The sequence below is a fragment of the Agelaius phoeniceus genome, chromosome 2 (assembly GCF_051311805.1).
Source record: "Agelaius phoeniceus isolate bAgePho1 chromosome 2, bAgePho1.hap1, whole genome shotgun sequence".
NCBI classification, from domain to species: domain Eukaryota; kingdom Metazoa; phylum Chordata; class Aves; order Passeriformes; family Icteridae; genus Agelaius; species Agelaius phoeniceus.
In genome coordinates, this window is record NC_135266.1 from 41181050 (window position 1) to 41197901 (window position 16852).

Sequence of the window (16852 nt, forward strand, 5' to 3'; positions counted from 1 at the left end):
TCTGTGATACTGCTCTCTCCAGAGGAACTAGCAGATAACAGGGATTATCTGTTGGTGTAACACTCTTCAAGATGTAGGAAAGAAAAGAAGATGCAAAGGATGTGCCACCAAAAATTCTCCACAATGGTCAGGCAATTGTGAGCCAAGCCCTGGGATAACCAGTGCCTGCCTGCACCCCGGCATGCACGGGTGGGTGGGAAGGGCTCAGGATGGCTGTTGGAGGCGTGTGGTGCAGGAGAAGGGCATGGGCTTCCTCACACAGCATCTGCATGTCCTGCACTTGGGGATTGCACTTATGGATTTGTTACCTGAACAAGCAATTAAGGAAAAAATCCAATTTAAAAAATACATACTTTTAAAGATTCCTATTTTTTGTTACCCCAGGCCCCTCTTCCCAGAGCGCGCCACAAGAAAGGATCGCCCCGACTCCGCTCTCATTTTAAAATGCTTCTTTTTATTTCAGTGGTTGTACATTGGGTGAATGAATTTAACGTCACAACAGAAATAGAATGGCTATTTAACAGACCACTAGTAATTATATATGCTGGAAAAGAGTGAATGGAGGGGTTTCTTTTAACTGTTACTGAAATATTCATTGTACGTGTCGTCAATTATGCTGGATGAGAGAGGCAAACAAAAAGGTATTTTGGTGAGGTGCTGTATCCTTTGAAGAAAATAAGCACTGAGACATCTCAAGTCACTTGAAACCATGTCCCAGCTACAGTATTTACTGTCTCCGTGTTGGCCCATCTCATGGTTCTTTTAGGGGGTTATATTTCTTGTTGTATTTTTTTAATTAAACAAAGCATTTAAAATTTAATCATTTTCATTAGACTTTTTTTTTAAAATATAAACAAAGTTTTGGCAAATAATATTTATACAGAAAAATAGTTTTAGATCTTCCCAAATTTTGAAATAGTCTATAAAATTACTTTATAAATAAATAAAATGCAGAATCTGTTGTACACGTATTTGCACATCTCTGTAATTGCCTCCTTACTGTTAGCATAGGTTTGTACTTGTACAGTTTTCAGGAATATTACAAAGTCATAAAGTCGGAAAGTGGATCTCTTATTAAAAATACATTTTCTCTTTTTGTCTGTCAGTTTATCTGGATGAAAGACCTGATGTATCTGAAGCTTCGTCATCCATGGGCAAAAAATAGTAATATTGGATTAATTGTAAAAAACATAGAATAACAGTAATTTTGAAACATAAAAAGTTCACACAAAATGATGTCTTGAAGAGTTATCTACATAAAATATTTAAACATGGATAATTTACCATTTAGTATTATACAATAAGCTACCCAAATGCCTAAATTAACTATTATAAAAAAATAAAAACAACTTTGACAGATATAGGCAAGTTGCAGTGTCAACTACCTAGTTATAATGACTGAGAAAGTCTACAAATATTAGTGTTTTAATAGTATATAATGGTGATACCTTAACTGCTAAATAACAAGTTAAGATACGTTATTTTTCCACAAATTAAACTAACGCAACGTTACAAGCACTATGTTAATTTTACAACCAAATTGTGATTATTTTTTTTTCTTTCGGATGATCAAATCTCCAGCTTTATATATAAATAGATAGTAATTAGACATCGGACAAACAAGATTTAGCCTGGAAAATAATTTCCTAGACAAATAATAATATGGTTAGTGCCTTCAGTCGTTCAGAACAGGCAGTGCTGCCAAGGTTTAAAATAGTTTACAATCAATCTGAAGAGGTTAAGTTAAAATACTGCAATCACTAGTAATGTCCACATAGAAAACTTATGCTGCAAACAATTATACATAATATCCACTTATAACAGCTGTCTTGCTTTTTTTAAACAATAATTTAAAAACTATGTCATTTATGTGATACATGTGCAACATATAAAATGTGAAATATGAAATATTTGGTACAATAGTGCTTGAAACAAATCTCAAATCAAACAAATGAAATTTTAATTATACATATATAATTACCTTGTAAATCAACAAAGTATTTAAAAAAGTAAACAACATTAAAATCTGCTTCATCCATATATATGTATGTATGTATATATAACATGTATATAATTGTATTAAAGATATCTTCATACTTTTGTGACATAAAATATGTTTTTAAAGGAAAACAATTAAAAGAACTATTTTTTCTCCACTCTAATCTGGTTACAATCTTATAATCCAATTTAAAAAATGCAAATACAGTAATTTAAACTGAATCTTATTCTACATTCTTAGTGTTGAGTTAATAGCCTAGATTAAAGTCACCTATGAAGTCTCAGTGACTCAACTGAATTTTAATTAAATTAGAGTATCATACAATCTCTTCATCTACAGCCTTTTTTTTTGCCTTTCCTTTTGTTAGTTTGGTCTTGGTTTTTTTTTTTTTTTTTTGTTTTGTTTGATTTTACACTTCTAGAAATTACTTCTTAACAGCTTGGATCTTTTTGGTAACCTGACTATGAGTTTCAAAGATTATTCACGTCTGATGAGATTTGACTGTTGGCATCAGGCTCACTTTCATCAAGTCTGATGTGACAAAATTTAGGCACTTCTGCAAAGTCTATTTTAAAAACATTATAAATATACTCGTAAAATAATATTTTCAAGACTTTGTTCTTTTGGGGATTGAAAGGGGTATGAAGTTCATACTGTGCAAAATTTTAAAAATTTTCTTCTGCTATTCTGCTATGATTCAAATGCAACTTCTCCATACAAGTCAAACACCAACCATGTGCATCTAAAGACTTTGTGCTTTACTTTGGACTTCTGGCTAAAAATATCAGATTGGCAGGATGATGTGCAGGACACCGGGCTGCGTTTCACCTCCCCTGTCTTGGAATCAACTCACCAAGGGAGCAAAACCAAGATATTTTTTAACTGAGAAGAAAACCCCGAATCATAGTTTGGGTGAAAATTAAACCTGCAACTGGGGAGAGTTTTTAGTGAATGCAATTCAATTATTGCTGAGCTCGAAAGATTCATAAATGTGGAATCTCACGAGACTAACTGATCTGGACCATTTTCGTTAGGTGTAGTTATGGAGAAACGACAATATTTGCAATAATTAAACTATGCTTAGAAAACCTTTAAAACTAAATGTTATCCTTTATGTCTTGAAACATCACAGCTGGTATCAGGTAGTTAACTATTTTAGGTTGGAGTATAGTAAGCATACCATATTTAATATTCATATATGACATAGCAGCACTAGCTTTTTTGAGTTTTTGATTTGTCCATAAGAACAAATTCTTGACTTAGCATGCAGTTTGTGGCAACTCTAGAGAGGAGGAGACGGGGTAGTATGTACAGTAGCCGTGCTTGGCCGTCCGCAGGGAGGCTTCGTGACACTCCGTCCCGCTCCTGCCGGCTATTTCAGGATTATCTGTGGAGAGAAAGGGAAAGCGTGATCGCGCTTTTAGGTGACGTGGGGACAGCAGTGCGCCCCCCGGCCTGCGCTGGCCTAACTGGGCTCAGGCACAGCTCACACAGGACAGTGTCCCTTGTGGGACAGTGCCCCGTGTGGGAAAACGTCCCCTGTGGGACAGCATCCCATGGGGGACAGTGCCCCGTGTGGGACAGTGCCCCGTGTGGGACAGTGCCCTGTGTGGGACAGTGTCCTGTGTGGGACAGTGTCTTGTGTGGGAAAATGTCCCCTGTGAGACAGCATCCCATGTGGGACAGTGCCCCGTGTGGGACAGTGCCTCGTGTGGGACAACGTCCCCTGTGGGACAGTGCCCAGTGTGGGACAGCGTCCTGTGTGGGAGAGTGCCTTGTGTGGGAAAATGTCCCCTGTGGGACAGTGCCCTGTGTGGGAAAACTTCCCCCTGGGACAGCGTCCTGCATGGGACAGCATCCCATGTCGGAAAATGTCCCCTGTGGGACAGCATCCTGTGTGGGACAATGTCCCCTGTGGGACAGCATCCCATGTGGGACAATGTCCCCCGTGGGACAGCATCCCATGTGGGAAAACATCCCCTGTGGGACAGCGTCCTGTGTCCTCAGGCTGCCTGGGAGGCGTTTGTGTCTCACACACCTGGTGTCTTCTCCTGCACATGTGTGAGAACACGCAGAGAGGGAAATTTATGTGTCAGAATACTGGAGGGCAGTGCTGAACCCAGGGCCTGGCTGTAGGTGGGTGTGTACCCTCAGCGCCCTGCCTATCAGAGGAGGTGGAAGCCCTGCACCTCCCGGAGGAGCTCAACGTGCATCTGTGCCTGGGGCGATTCTCAGCTCCACTGTGCTCCCAGAAAGTCAGGAATGACCAGGGGAAACAGTGGAGACAGGGCTCCTTGCCATAACAAGCAAAAAGATGTACTGGCCTGGGTGTTTTCACAAAGCAAAAGTGTCTTTTCATTACACTTCTAGCATTGCTAGCATGCTTATTCTCTAAAAAAATTAACTGCAGATCAGTGAACTTGAGAGGCTTTATCACGCTTCCTTATGGCAAGGATTCCAGGGGGAATACTATAGTGGTACCTCTGTGCATCTAACTAGTCACTAACCTTGCTGCTTTACCTTCATGGTGTCTCAAATGGAGGGTGAAACAACCATTTTACAGGTGTATTTTACTTGTGCTTCCAATATTGCAAAGGTTAAATGCACAGTGTGCTCAGCAACCAACTCCACCTGCTCACAGTATTGGAAAATGGTTCAGATTTCCATCACCTGCCTGAAATGGCTGTCAGTGAAAGTGATATCAAAAGGCAGAGGTGTGATATTTTATCACACCCTTGCTATCGTGTGCTCCAGACTTAGGCACAAGTCAAGGAATTAAGAGTGTATTGCCTGCTCTTCCTGCTTCATTTGGCACGTGGCATATTTTTAAGCTGTATCTGCAGGTGGTATGCAAGGTAGTCATGACAGCACTTGGACCTACTTGTGTATTATGACGCCAGACCACTGCTTAATGCAATATTTATATTAAAAGGGGGGGAAAATGTGTTTGGAAAGTAACTTAAGCAACATACTACCTCTGACATACACACCACCAAAAAGAAACACACTCGGCTCTGCGTGGCAGGCGCTGGTCCCAGTCCCCTGCCCAGCACCCCACTGCTCCTCATAGCTGCACTGCCTCTCTCCCTGTACACAAGCACCATCTCCCTGACCCTGATGACCTTGCCAGCAAGCCAAAAAGCCATCTTTGATTGCCATCAGCTCTGGAAATCTGGTGACACGTGAGGCCCCATTGTAATGACACTGTACAAACACCTGCTGCTCCAAAGGACTTAACATCTAAATACATCATGCACACAACAAGGACATATATTTTTAATGAACTTCCACCCATTGTGAGTTTGTTAGCTTATCACCTATCTTCTGTTTCCTTTTAAAATAACAAAGAAATACCTTTGCTCAAATAATAAAGCCCTGTCTGTGATAACCCTGGTCCAGCTCCAGCACAGTGATTTGACAATACATATAAAGAACACAGCCATGCTGAAAATAAGAAATTACCAAGATTTTCAGCACTAGTATTTTTAGCATGTTACAACCCAACATTAATGTAATTAATAAAGCAGCTTTAGCTACACTGGGTTTAGCCATAGTCACACAAGTGTATTTAAAGGATCCTGAAGTCTCACTTAATGGGACATAACCTGAAGCTTACGCAGTAAGTTTTTTACTCAATAAAAAAATCCCAGAATTTTAGACACTACAGCTGACTACATCATCTGCCAACTTTTGAGGGGATAAACTTGCATTTCCTATAGCTTTTTTTCCTCAAGTACAGGGAGACAGCTAACTGCTCCTAGTGCCAAGATTACTTTGGTCAAACAGTCCCACAAGACCAGTATTCACAGTTCCCCCAAAATGTGTGACAGAGAAGACAGAGGGCCTAATCTCAGGCTGTTTCTCAGGAAAATGGTAGGACTATTCCTGGAACTGTGATTAACCCAAGTGCCACTCATCCTGCTGTGGACCATCCAGGCAGGACAGAGAGGTCCTGGGCAATGTGAAAGAGCAGAGACCCCTTCTCTTCCCTGCCCTAGTGAGTGGCAAAGCCCAAGGTAAGGACTTCATTGCTGTGTCCCCATTCCTGCCTTTTCTCTCCTCCTGTCACAACTCAGGAAAACAGCGGAGACAATGTGAACACTTTCTTTTCTGTGCAAGCATGTCCTGTTTATGGGCTGCAGGTGCCAGAGGAGCAGCTGGAGCTCCCCCTGCCATGCCTTCCCTGCTGCCAGTGGCTGTGGAGCTGGCTTGCTCCCACCGCATCATCCTCGATGTGCCGCCCCTTGTACAAGGGCCGTAACTAGGGCATGTTGCACCCAGCTATTTCTAGTAGACGTAGGAGTCCTCCTAGGAAAAAACCCTCAAGTCTCTCCTTCAGAACAAGCTTCTCCAGTGCAGCATCACAGAACTGAGGAGCTACATTTCTTTTTTAACCTTAGCCACAAAGTGTAAAATGTCTCCCGTAGTCTTTAATTACATGTTCACACCCTATTTCTCAAAAGATATCACAACTCTGCCACAGCTACATACACAGGCATCAGCTTCTGCCACTGGTTTTTTTTTTCGCTGTGTCTGACAGAGAAACATGAAATGCTAAATTACTTTACATGGAAAACACACTGTAAACCTCTCCTGTTTAATCTACAAATGAAGTAATAATCTGTGATGGAAGGCAGAAGTTATCTAAGTCTGCTAATTGCTCCATCACTTACATGTTGAAAAAGGAGAAGCTGTACTGGAGAAGGAACATCCCTGCAAACACTTTCTACAGAGTCTGCACTCCCTTGTTACTTGTAAATAGGTCCAGCCACCTTCATGTTCACTACTCTTTGAAGACTTACATCTCAAATGCACATATATATGACTTGTCACATTTGCTCTGGTACAATTATAACATTGTACTTCACAGCAACGGGATGCAATGTCACTTTTACTATAGTATGTATAAGAAAAAACCCTGAAAAACAAGACTATACAAAGACAGGTCAAGCATGGGAAGGCATTTTCTCCTGCTCTGAATGGTTAAGAACGACAGGTGTGGATACAGACATGCCAGAAAACACATCTGCTGCTGCTGCAGTAAAAGATCTAATAAGAAGACTAATCCCAGCATAAGCAAAATGGCCTGGCACTTGAGAGTCTTGCAAAGTAGCTCACAGAAGATTTAATGACAGAAAAGGGCATTTTCTGGGTACCCTCTCCATCATCTTTTTTCTTGGCACATGTTTGAAGTGGCAGAAAGCTGTCTACCCTTTAGATTAAAATCATTCACACTGTGCCAATGACAGTTAACAGACCTCACTGAAACTAGTAACACGAGTGAAACTAAATTTCTGCAAACTACTTTCTAAACTCGCTACTCAAGATTTTCCAGCTCTTTAGAGGTGACATTTTCAGCTCCTAAATGTCAAGACTTTCTTTCCTACCAGAGCATGCCTCTTTTAGACCTTTACCTTCAGGACTTCTGAGTGATCATAGTGGTCATTAAGCCCCTTGTGCAACACATAACATGCCGAAATTCAGGGTTGCTCATAAGGGTGATACAGTTCTGCAGTGTCATCCAGGGGAATGACAACCAAAAGAGATATTACTGCCAATGGTATCAGCTTCTCACCAACTACCAGTGCAGATAAATCAATTTGGGAGTTCCTCAGACCCGGCAAAGGTGGCTGTGATCAGTCACTGTCTCAAGACTCAAAAAGTAATATTGAAAGTCTTTTTAAATTAAAGTAGAAATTCCATTTTTGTGAACTCTTTTCTGACACCCAGGTTACTGCTTTACTTGATACAGTTCATGGAATTGACCAAATTACAGAGAATCGTGACTAGGTTCTAGCAATTACGAGAACACTGTTTGGCTTGAGATTTTCTATTTTGAAGCTACAATTCACAAAGCTTCTTTATAGTCTCTGACTTAAATGCATTTTCCAGTTCCAGATTTATTATACAATGATGAATACAGAAAATTTACCATTCTGCATGAATTCAGTGTACATGAACTCTTGTTCAACTAAAGATCTGTCACAGTGGATCAGCTGGAAAACATGACTTTGCATCTACCACTGACATGTTTCTTTTTCAGAAGTTTTGAAATTATTACTCCAAAATATACTGTGCTTTATAAATCCTAATACATTTTAAGAAGATGTTAAAACTGTATTTGATCTTTACATTACAAAGCACTTACCCCTCCAAAAATTAACTCAGACATAGCAAAAATTCTGGTCTGCCCAGCCTTCCATTTTGAAAGCAATGTAGTAACAGGAGTTTCTTGTAAACAGGATTTATCTCAGAGCATTTCAGACATGAATGCCTCAGCCAGTCACCCATTTTACATCTTCCTAGGCTACCTCAGGCAACTTATTTTAGCATGAGACAGATTATCAACTCATTATGCTTTTTTGCCCTCCACCAAATGAAAGAGTCCGTGGTGAACAGTTTGCACCAAAGTATTTAACTTTTGAACACCTGGGTCAGGATAGATGAACCCTTCCACAGTGACATTTTCTGTTTGCATGTTTTTCACACAAGTAGCAGACTGGTCAGATATATCTGGGGTATACATTAAAAATGACAGATATTTTCAGACAGCCGGCTCATATCAGCCTGTCTCATAACTTCTCCCTCTTTCTAAAAATAAAAGTAACACCAAGTATTTCTTCCTTATGACAAGGAACCCAAGACTATTTATATTTCCCTATGCCTTTGGGAAATGCCTCCATGTCTTTATTTTTCATTTTCTGTTAGAATGTTCTCTTGTGGTATGTGTCTTGTTCCTTTTCTTCAAAATAAACAACTTTTCTTTTTTTCTTTTTTTTTTTTAATTAGTAGTGGAGAAAGATGAATAAATGTTCAGACACTTACCTAAAGTAATCCCTATTGTATCAGTTATGCCTGGTCTTATTTCATTGTTACATAGGCTTACAGATGGACTTTCCCTCCTCCTTTCCCCCACAAATTCTGCAGCAGCACCTCCATGGAGCACCATGCCAAACATTCTATTTGCCCACACCAGGGCTCCCACCAACACTGTCCCATGGGATAAGTTTTGTCCCTGCCTCAACCACTGACAGCTGAGCCAGCTCCAACTCTTGCTTGCATTAAATGCAGCCTGGACTTCTCCTTTGCTACTCTTTCTCCTCTGAAACCTTGTTCTCATTTCCAGCATATTATCATTTAATGGATATGCGCTTTGTTTTATTCACTAACCATGGTCCTCTCTTCAATCCAGGGCTAAAGGAGGATTTTCTCTTATTGCTTTTCCATTAATCCAGTTCAGCCCCAATATACTTGTCTACTTTGCTCATCAATAAGATGACCTCTGATTTGAACACAGCCAGTAAGATGTCTGGGCCACAGATGGCTGCCTGCCCATACAGGGTCTAATATGGGGACATCAGGTATTTCCTGAGGGCTGGAGGTCCTATTTCCTTGGCTTTCTCATAGCCCATTCCCTCACATGGTAATTCCGGTGCCCTGTGCCATCCTCTCCTCTCTTCCCTAAATTTGAGAGTGCCCAGTTTTGCCTGTCCCATATGTTGATGATATGCCTCTGGAAATGGCTGAGGGTCAGATGTCCATGCTGAAGTGGACACATCTGCTTGCACATTTTCATTCCATCAGGCACAAGCTGTTGGCCATTAGAGTGTCATAAAGCTGACAAAGATCTTGTCTGAATCCAGCTCTTCATGATGAGCTAAAAAAAAAGTTCAAGGCAATTATGGGATCCCAAAGGGTTCAAGGGCTCAGCATCACCATTTTTCTTATTTAATTGTCACAAGGTCCTGAGAGAAGAGACCAAAGCTACTTGTGCTGCTAACTCCTTAGCTTGCTTGTGAGCTTCAATAGGTGTTTACTCAAGTAATAATGTACAATATTTAAGTTCAACTTAATAAGTATTTACTCACTCTGGAGAAACAGAGGATTACTTGGTTTAGAAATGAAAGCAATCTGGCTTTATTTATTCTTCTTTAAAGTAATAAATAATGCAGTGCTAAAAATTGATCATAACATACGCTAATATATTCTACCAAAATCTATTTTTAACTCATTGCAGAGGCAGCAGACAGACTACATAGAAGTGAGAAAACCACTGCTGTAGTATTTTAGGAGCACCCATGCAGTGACTGTTTTGGATAGCCACTCAATTTTACCTCCCAGCAGGTCCAAGCTACTGCAATAATCTGTATTTTTCATTTCCTACTTTTAGGTAATTTTCCTCCTTTTCTTGAATTTAAACTACCAGAATAGGCTTGTCCAGAGAAACTGAGAGCACAAATGTGTGAAAGCCAAGCACAAGTTGTGCATCATCTGTGGAACTGCCCATATTTCTCTTGCAGGGGTGTTACTTCTCCACCCCAACATCCTCACTTAGCCTTTTTTTTAACAAAACCTGCTTTGCATTTTCCTTTTAGACACCAAGCATGCCCACATCATGCAACATGAGGCTGCCAATACACATACAAAATCCTTTTCAGGCAAAGGCACCAGTGCAAACAGAGCACAGCTGGCATGTCTGCAGTTATCACCACTCTGAAACCCCTCCTCTCCCAAAACCTGGCACTCCAGACTCCCTTCAGAGCAAGAGACAACATCCAGAACTAAACTTGAACACAGAAAAGGACCAAATTTATGTTCATCAAGGCTACTCATAAGACCTTGAGTCAGTTTTATAAAACCCATTATACTGATAACTTCTCTGAGGAAACCTTAACCTTCCTGACTTTTGACTACTTACCACTTCCTTAATTTTCTGCTTATCTGATTACTCTCACATAAACAGCTGTGCATACCAGTGTGTGCCATGGCAGGTAAGACTGCACCAAAAATGAAGTCAGGCAAGTTAGCAAATTTTTGCATCCAGCTGAAAGTCCCAACAGATAGACTCAACAAAACCAAATATACAGATGTTTCCAGTGTAGCCTCCTGCACACTCAAAGCCAAAGACTGGCATTTCTAGTAGGCAATAAATCATAACACCAAGATAAAAATATGATCTCTGCTTAATTCAAGGGAAAGTAATTGGAGCACCTAGAGATGTCCAGATGCAATTATTCTAAAGGACAGGATCCCAGACAAGTACATCTGGAGCTCCACACTGCTCTGTGTTGTTAAAATTTTATGATGGAAAAACCCAGACTCAGATGGAGCTGTGTGTATAAACCACGAAATAAACTCATTTTCCCCGAAATGCCTACAAAATTAGTGGACCTCAGAAATAATTTTCTCTGTTTAAATTATAAATACATGCCCCAAAAGACTTTTACTCCACTTGTCAAAGTATCAGTTGTTGAATAATTGAATGCAAGAACATAAAAAGAAATTATCATATCAAACATCAACATTTTTTCTTTAAATTTCTGTAACAGGGAAGGGAAATCTGTTTTGGTTTTTGTTATAGAAAAGAATGAAGCCTTTGCTTACTGCTGATATTGTGTGACACTGCCATCTAGCAGGACACCAGAGGAAGTCAGGTTTTGGTCCTATACAGGGGAGAGGGGTATGATGGGAGAATTTCTAAAAAAAGCCCAAAACAGAACAGAGATTTTTCCATTTCTTCCCCACTGGCTTCTTGTATATGAACATGCAATCTAAAGTTCCATATACAAGCCTGCTGGAACTTTTTATCATCTACAAAGAAACAACATGCTATGTTAAGAGGCCAAAAAAATTTATTAAAACAAAGACTCAGTAAAGTTTGCATGAAACTAAAATAGAGTTCCATTACATTTTCCAGGGTAATATTTTAGTTTTGCTTCTCTCGTGCCTTAGAAAATAGTTTTGCCACTTATTTTGTACCATCAGTTGTTTCAAGGCAGTTCAAAGGATGTTTTCTTGACACTGTTCAAGATTTGCTGTGGGCTTTAATATTGGAAACTCTCACTTCTTGAGTCTGTGAGACCCAGCTACTTACCTGTGTCAGACAAAATAACTTGAGTGAGATGAGGTTTGTGATTCTTGTGTGTCTAGCATGAAAGAAGCAGCAAGCAGTTTAAGTTTGCCCTTCCTACTGTGACAAATTATTGCTATTTAAATATCTTCTCTAGAGAAATGATTCAAGGGTCACTTAGGTTTGTTTTTCCAGCCTGGTGCAGGTGCAAAGCAAGATGGGCAGACATTAGGTGGGCTTGCTGGATGCCCAGCACTGTTCTCCTCTGAGCTGGCTCCCTGAAAGTATTCCCTCTGATAATGTCTGAGGGATGAAACCTGTTCCTCTGTCTCCTTTTCTGGACTTTTCCAAGTCAGATTCAAATCACTCTTTCTATTGTTGGAACGGAATTTTCTATAGGAGCATTTAACTTGGAACTTTATGGAACTTTTAGACCAAAACTTTCAGTCAGAAAAAAACCTAAAACAAAACTAAAACTATTTAGATACTCATTATTCCCAGAAGAAGTGCTTTCCTACCTGTTTCCTCATTCCCTCAGAAACTGCAACTAAAGGTTTTCTATGAATTTTGCATAGGCTCTTATTTGTAATGTACGTGTATGCTGGCACTAAGGATGTAAATAACATTTGTTTCCACTTCCCACCTTCTTTCTCAAAAGCTTGCTTTTAAGCAACAACAAAAACAGTCCATTTCCTACTATTTACCAGATTTTTCAATTCATTTTCTCAGCATATTGCTACTTTTCAGGTTTCCATGAGGAAGAAAGGGAACGTGAGACAGTAAAAGCCTTGTCAGCAGTGCTATGGGCAGCTCTCTGCCCTGCCAGACAGCCCCCTGAGTTACAGAGGAATGGAGAAGAAGCCCTGATGGGGGACATTGAGGAATATTTGCACAAGGGAGCAACTGGCATGTCTGCTTTGTGCAGAAGGGGAGATCACCTCGAGTCAGTGCCCCCTCAGACATTCTGGTCTGAGAAGAATCTGCCTCCCTTGGGAGTGCTGCTGCCTTTGCAGGCACCTTGGCAAGGAGAGGTGCTCTGTTGCTGCATATCCCAGCTCTGCTACCTCCTGACAAAGCCACCACACATGGTATCCCAAATCCCAAAAGCTTGGCATGTTTGCATTTTACACTATGTTAACTAGTTTTTGAATTCTGGGGCAAATATTTTAATTGTCCTTTTGTTTGCGACACTCAAAACATAACTATTTTTATTTTTGCTTCATTGTATTCTAACAGATTTTGACAGAACTGAAGGCTACTGAATGATTTCATAATTAATATCTGCATAATTGCCACCTAATTCAGTGCAAATGCTGATGCATAATTTAAAGCAGCTGTGCCAGATAATCACAAGCTTAGCATGAGACAGCCTGTTGATCTTTTATTTCTTTTTAGACACAGGCTCTAAGTATTTCATTTTTCTTTTGGATATGTTCTTTACTATTTCCTTCTTGATAAAAGGTCATATAACCAGTAGAATAATGTCACGAAGTAACATCTTTGAGCAGCACTCTCTATTATGCTATTTTTATACTATCAGTCTCTGCCCATTTTCATTGGTACAAAAAATAAAGCCATGAACTGTTCTGAACTGATGTGATGTGAGCAAGACTCACATTGCTTGGAATTTGGTATATGTCCTCTAAATTACCAGGAGCTATGGAAACACTCACTGAACCTGAGGACATAGATTAGGACACAGAAATGCTGGTGTCTTAACCCCCTGCCACACTCACTGAGGTGACACAACCCAGTCAGTAAGCCTACACAGCCTGGAGATCCCTTCATGTCCTCACCAGCTGCAGGCTTGGGCCATGTGCTCAGCAGGGGTTGATACCACTTGGGCTAAGGGCTAATGTCTGCTGCCTGTTATCCCACTGCCAGTTCAGAAGTAGGTGTGCACATTTGTCTGTAGGTCCTGTACTGCATCTGCCAAGCTTGTGAAAATGTCTTGGGTAACGCAGACTTCCAAGGTTATCTTGGGACAATCTCAAACATCACCAGACACATGTTTAGGCAACTGAACCAAGCCCTGTGAGACTTTTGAAGGACAAGCCAGGCTACTCTCCAGATTTCATCTGACTGGGTTGATAAACTTCACAGTCTACAATGGGTACTTAAACTTGTATCTTGCATGTAGACACCCATACTTAGACACCAACACTTAAGTGTCTTAAATTTTGGGCTGAGTTCTAACCTTCTAATCCTTGTAGGACTCACCAAGATATACATATATAAATGGAACAGTAGTGAGGCTTGCTTTCTCATTTAGAAATTTAAAGCCCTCGCAAGGAGGTGCTTGCCATTATTTAAAACTGAACTTCAGCCCCAAAAGTCAGAGTAAGATCTCTCTCAAATAATGTCAGGATAAACGATCCTCTGTTAAATTACCTTTGGTGTGAAGGGTGGAGGAAGTCACATTTTTCTGCATTTCCATTAACAGGAACATCCTCATCTCCAAACAGGCTCTATCTGATCTTTCTCCAAATTTCTAATCCTGTATTTTCTCATAAACAGCAAAACAAGAAGAGGAAAAAAAACCCTTCCAAAATAATTTTCCTTAGGATCTATGACTTATATCGTCCTGAAACTGCAGCACTGTACATCTTAGCCTAAAAAACCAGTCAGTAAATATTGCTCTTCCCCTCTACAACCCCCTGAAAGGAGGTGGTACCAAGGTGGGGATTGGTCTCTTCTCCCAGGTAACAAGGGATAGGATGAGAGAAAATTGCCTCAAGCTGTACCAGGGGAGGTTTAGATTGGATATTAGGCAACATTTCTTCATGGAAAGGGTTGTCAAGCACTGAAACCATGCCCAAAGCAGTCACCATCCCTGGAGGTATTTAAAAGAGGTTTTCTTGCTGCACTTAGGGGCATGGTTTAGTGGTGAACTTGGCGTTCCTGGGTTAACAGTTGGACTCAGTAATCTTAGAGGTTTCTTCCAACCTAAATGATTCTGTGAATCTACCTGTGAGTGAAGCTCAGCAGGTAACAGTTTCCTGGCTTGCTTGAGTATTGCTAGTGCACTAGCTGAAAGAGTAACAAAAGCTTTGTTAAAGATCTCTGAAGTACATATTCACACACAAAGACTGTATTAATATTTTAGGCAGGACGTCCTCCATACCTCTGTCCACATGCATGCACTAGAGGGAGCTAGGACCACATCCTCTGTATTCACATCCTAACACTGCTTCTCACCATCACTTCACACGGTTTCTAACTTTGCTCCAAGAAAATGCTGTCAGCATCCCCAAACAACTGAACTGAAAGTTCACCAAGCATCTGCTGCTGAAGTGGGGTTAAGCAGCTGAGGCTTCAAGCCCCATCCTAGCAGGAATGGCTGGAGCAATTGTGAAAAACAGAAGAAGGAAAAGGGGAAGGGCCTTTTACCTTTGACCAGTCATGCTCCTGGACCTTTCCAGCTACCTTTCACTGGAAAGCTGAAGTCTCCTCCCCTCCATTCCCTCTCACCACAGCCTGGCAGCTACAGTAAGGGGGGCATTTTGCTGCATCCTGATTACATTGCAATGCACCAAAGTAATTCTCTTCCCTTCTGTAGTACACTGCAAGAAAATTACTTTTTAAACCTAGCCTTTGTAAGTCAGAAAAAGTAAGGGATACCAAATTTTCCATATGTTCTTAACTGGTGTCACCCTGCACAGATGTACACAGTACATTCAGCCTTTAAGTCTACACAATCTTCTCATGTGCCTCAGGCCGTACATTGAACACACAATGCCCAGAGCTGCTGGCCAAGCATGACTGACAGTGTGTGCCAGTGCAGGTGTGTTTTGAGCTCTTACTGATGTTATTTTGTGAAAGAAAGGATATACAGAAGACATGGGACTTAGTGACTTTTTTTTTTCAAAATAGACACTGACAGCATGTACTAAATAATTTACTGGACCCAACAGAGTTATTATGTTTCATTAGCCATCAGCTGAGACTCCATAACTTTTGGGATGTTGACTTTTCACTTCCACTTGTGCTTCAAAGACACTGGGATCATCACACTCAATCCCAGGAAGATCTGCAATCTTTCCCCAGGTCAGAATACTAAACTAAATGATATTAAGATAAATTATTAAGGCCTGCTGAAACTTTCTTTTCATGCCCAGAATTGTGAGGAGAAGCTGTGGGAGCTGAAATGGGACAAGCTGAAGGCTGCAGGTTGTAAAAAAACCTATGGTAAAGACATTGGAAAGAGGAAACTGTACCTCACAGATATTAAAGCAGTGTAACACAGACCAGAAAAGGAAATTTTATCTGGTTGGGAACAAAAAAGTCCTTTTCTGAAATACTCAGGAGAGTTGAAACCCATACAAGAGGACACAAAGAATGCTATGACCATGAACAAAGTCATGCTAATTACCAAGTTAATAACCTGCTCCTGCTATGTTTCTTGGGCTAAAGAAATACTGAGAATTAGAGCCACAGAGTTACCGTGGGGCTTTCCGGGCATTATAGCTTTGTCTCCAACCTTAGGATGTTGTAAATAAGCAGAAAACTTGGAGTTTTGTCTCTTATAAAGGAGAATGAAATACTACCGCTTTCCCTACTTTGAAATACATGTTTTTTTTTTTAACAGGAGCTTTTAAAGACTTAAAATGACTAAAACAAAGACAGGAGAGAGAAAAAAGAAGACTGTGATGGCCATGCTACAGAAGCCAACAAGCTCCTGAGGTGGGACTCATCTCCTCCACATGCAGTGGTGCAGAGCTTTGGTAGCACACCTACATTAATTCTACAGGCAAGGGACAGAGGCAAGACCCTCCGGGGCAATTTTCCCAGTCCTAACAGAGACTTCCAGAAAAGCAGATGATCTAGATGCCAAACTTACAAATGGCTGAAGTTAAACAAGTGAAAACCTATCCTCCTGTTAAACCATCCATTAATTTCAGCATGGAATTGTATGTATACACACACACACATATATGCAACTAGATAAATACAGACACTTTCTACAATTCCTGTTAAATTTAAAATGTTATAATCCTCCAATG

At 40.5% G+C, this 16852-nt stretch overlaps 1 protein-coding gene across 12 annotated transcripts in view; it reads right to left on the reverse strand.

Moving 5' to 3' along the window:
• Positions 1–434: 434 nt before the first annotated feature.
• The window catches only part of MBNL2 (muscleblind like splicing regulator 2), a 106448-nt gene continuing 90030 nt past the window's right edge, over positions 435–16852 (reverse strand). For all 12 annotated transcript variants that reach the window (XM_077173551.1, XM_054654937.2, XM_054654938.2 and 9 more), the window contains one exon: positions 435–3386. In XM_077173551.1, the coding sequence (XP_077029666.1) occupies positions 3259–3386 (128 nt within the window). In that variant the 3' untranslated portion in view covers positions 435–3258. The remainder of the gene's footprint in view (positions 3387–16852) is intronic.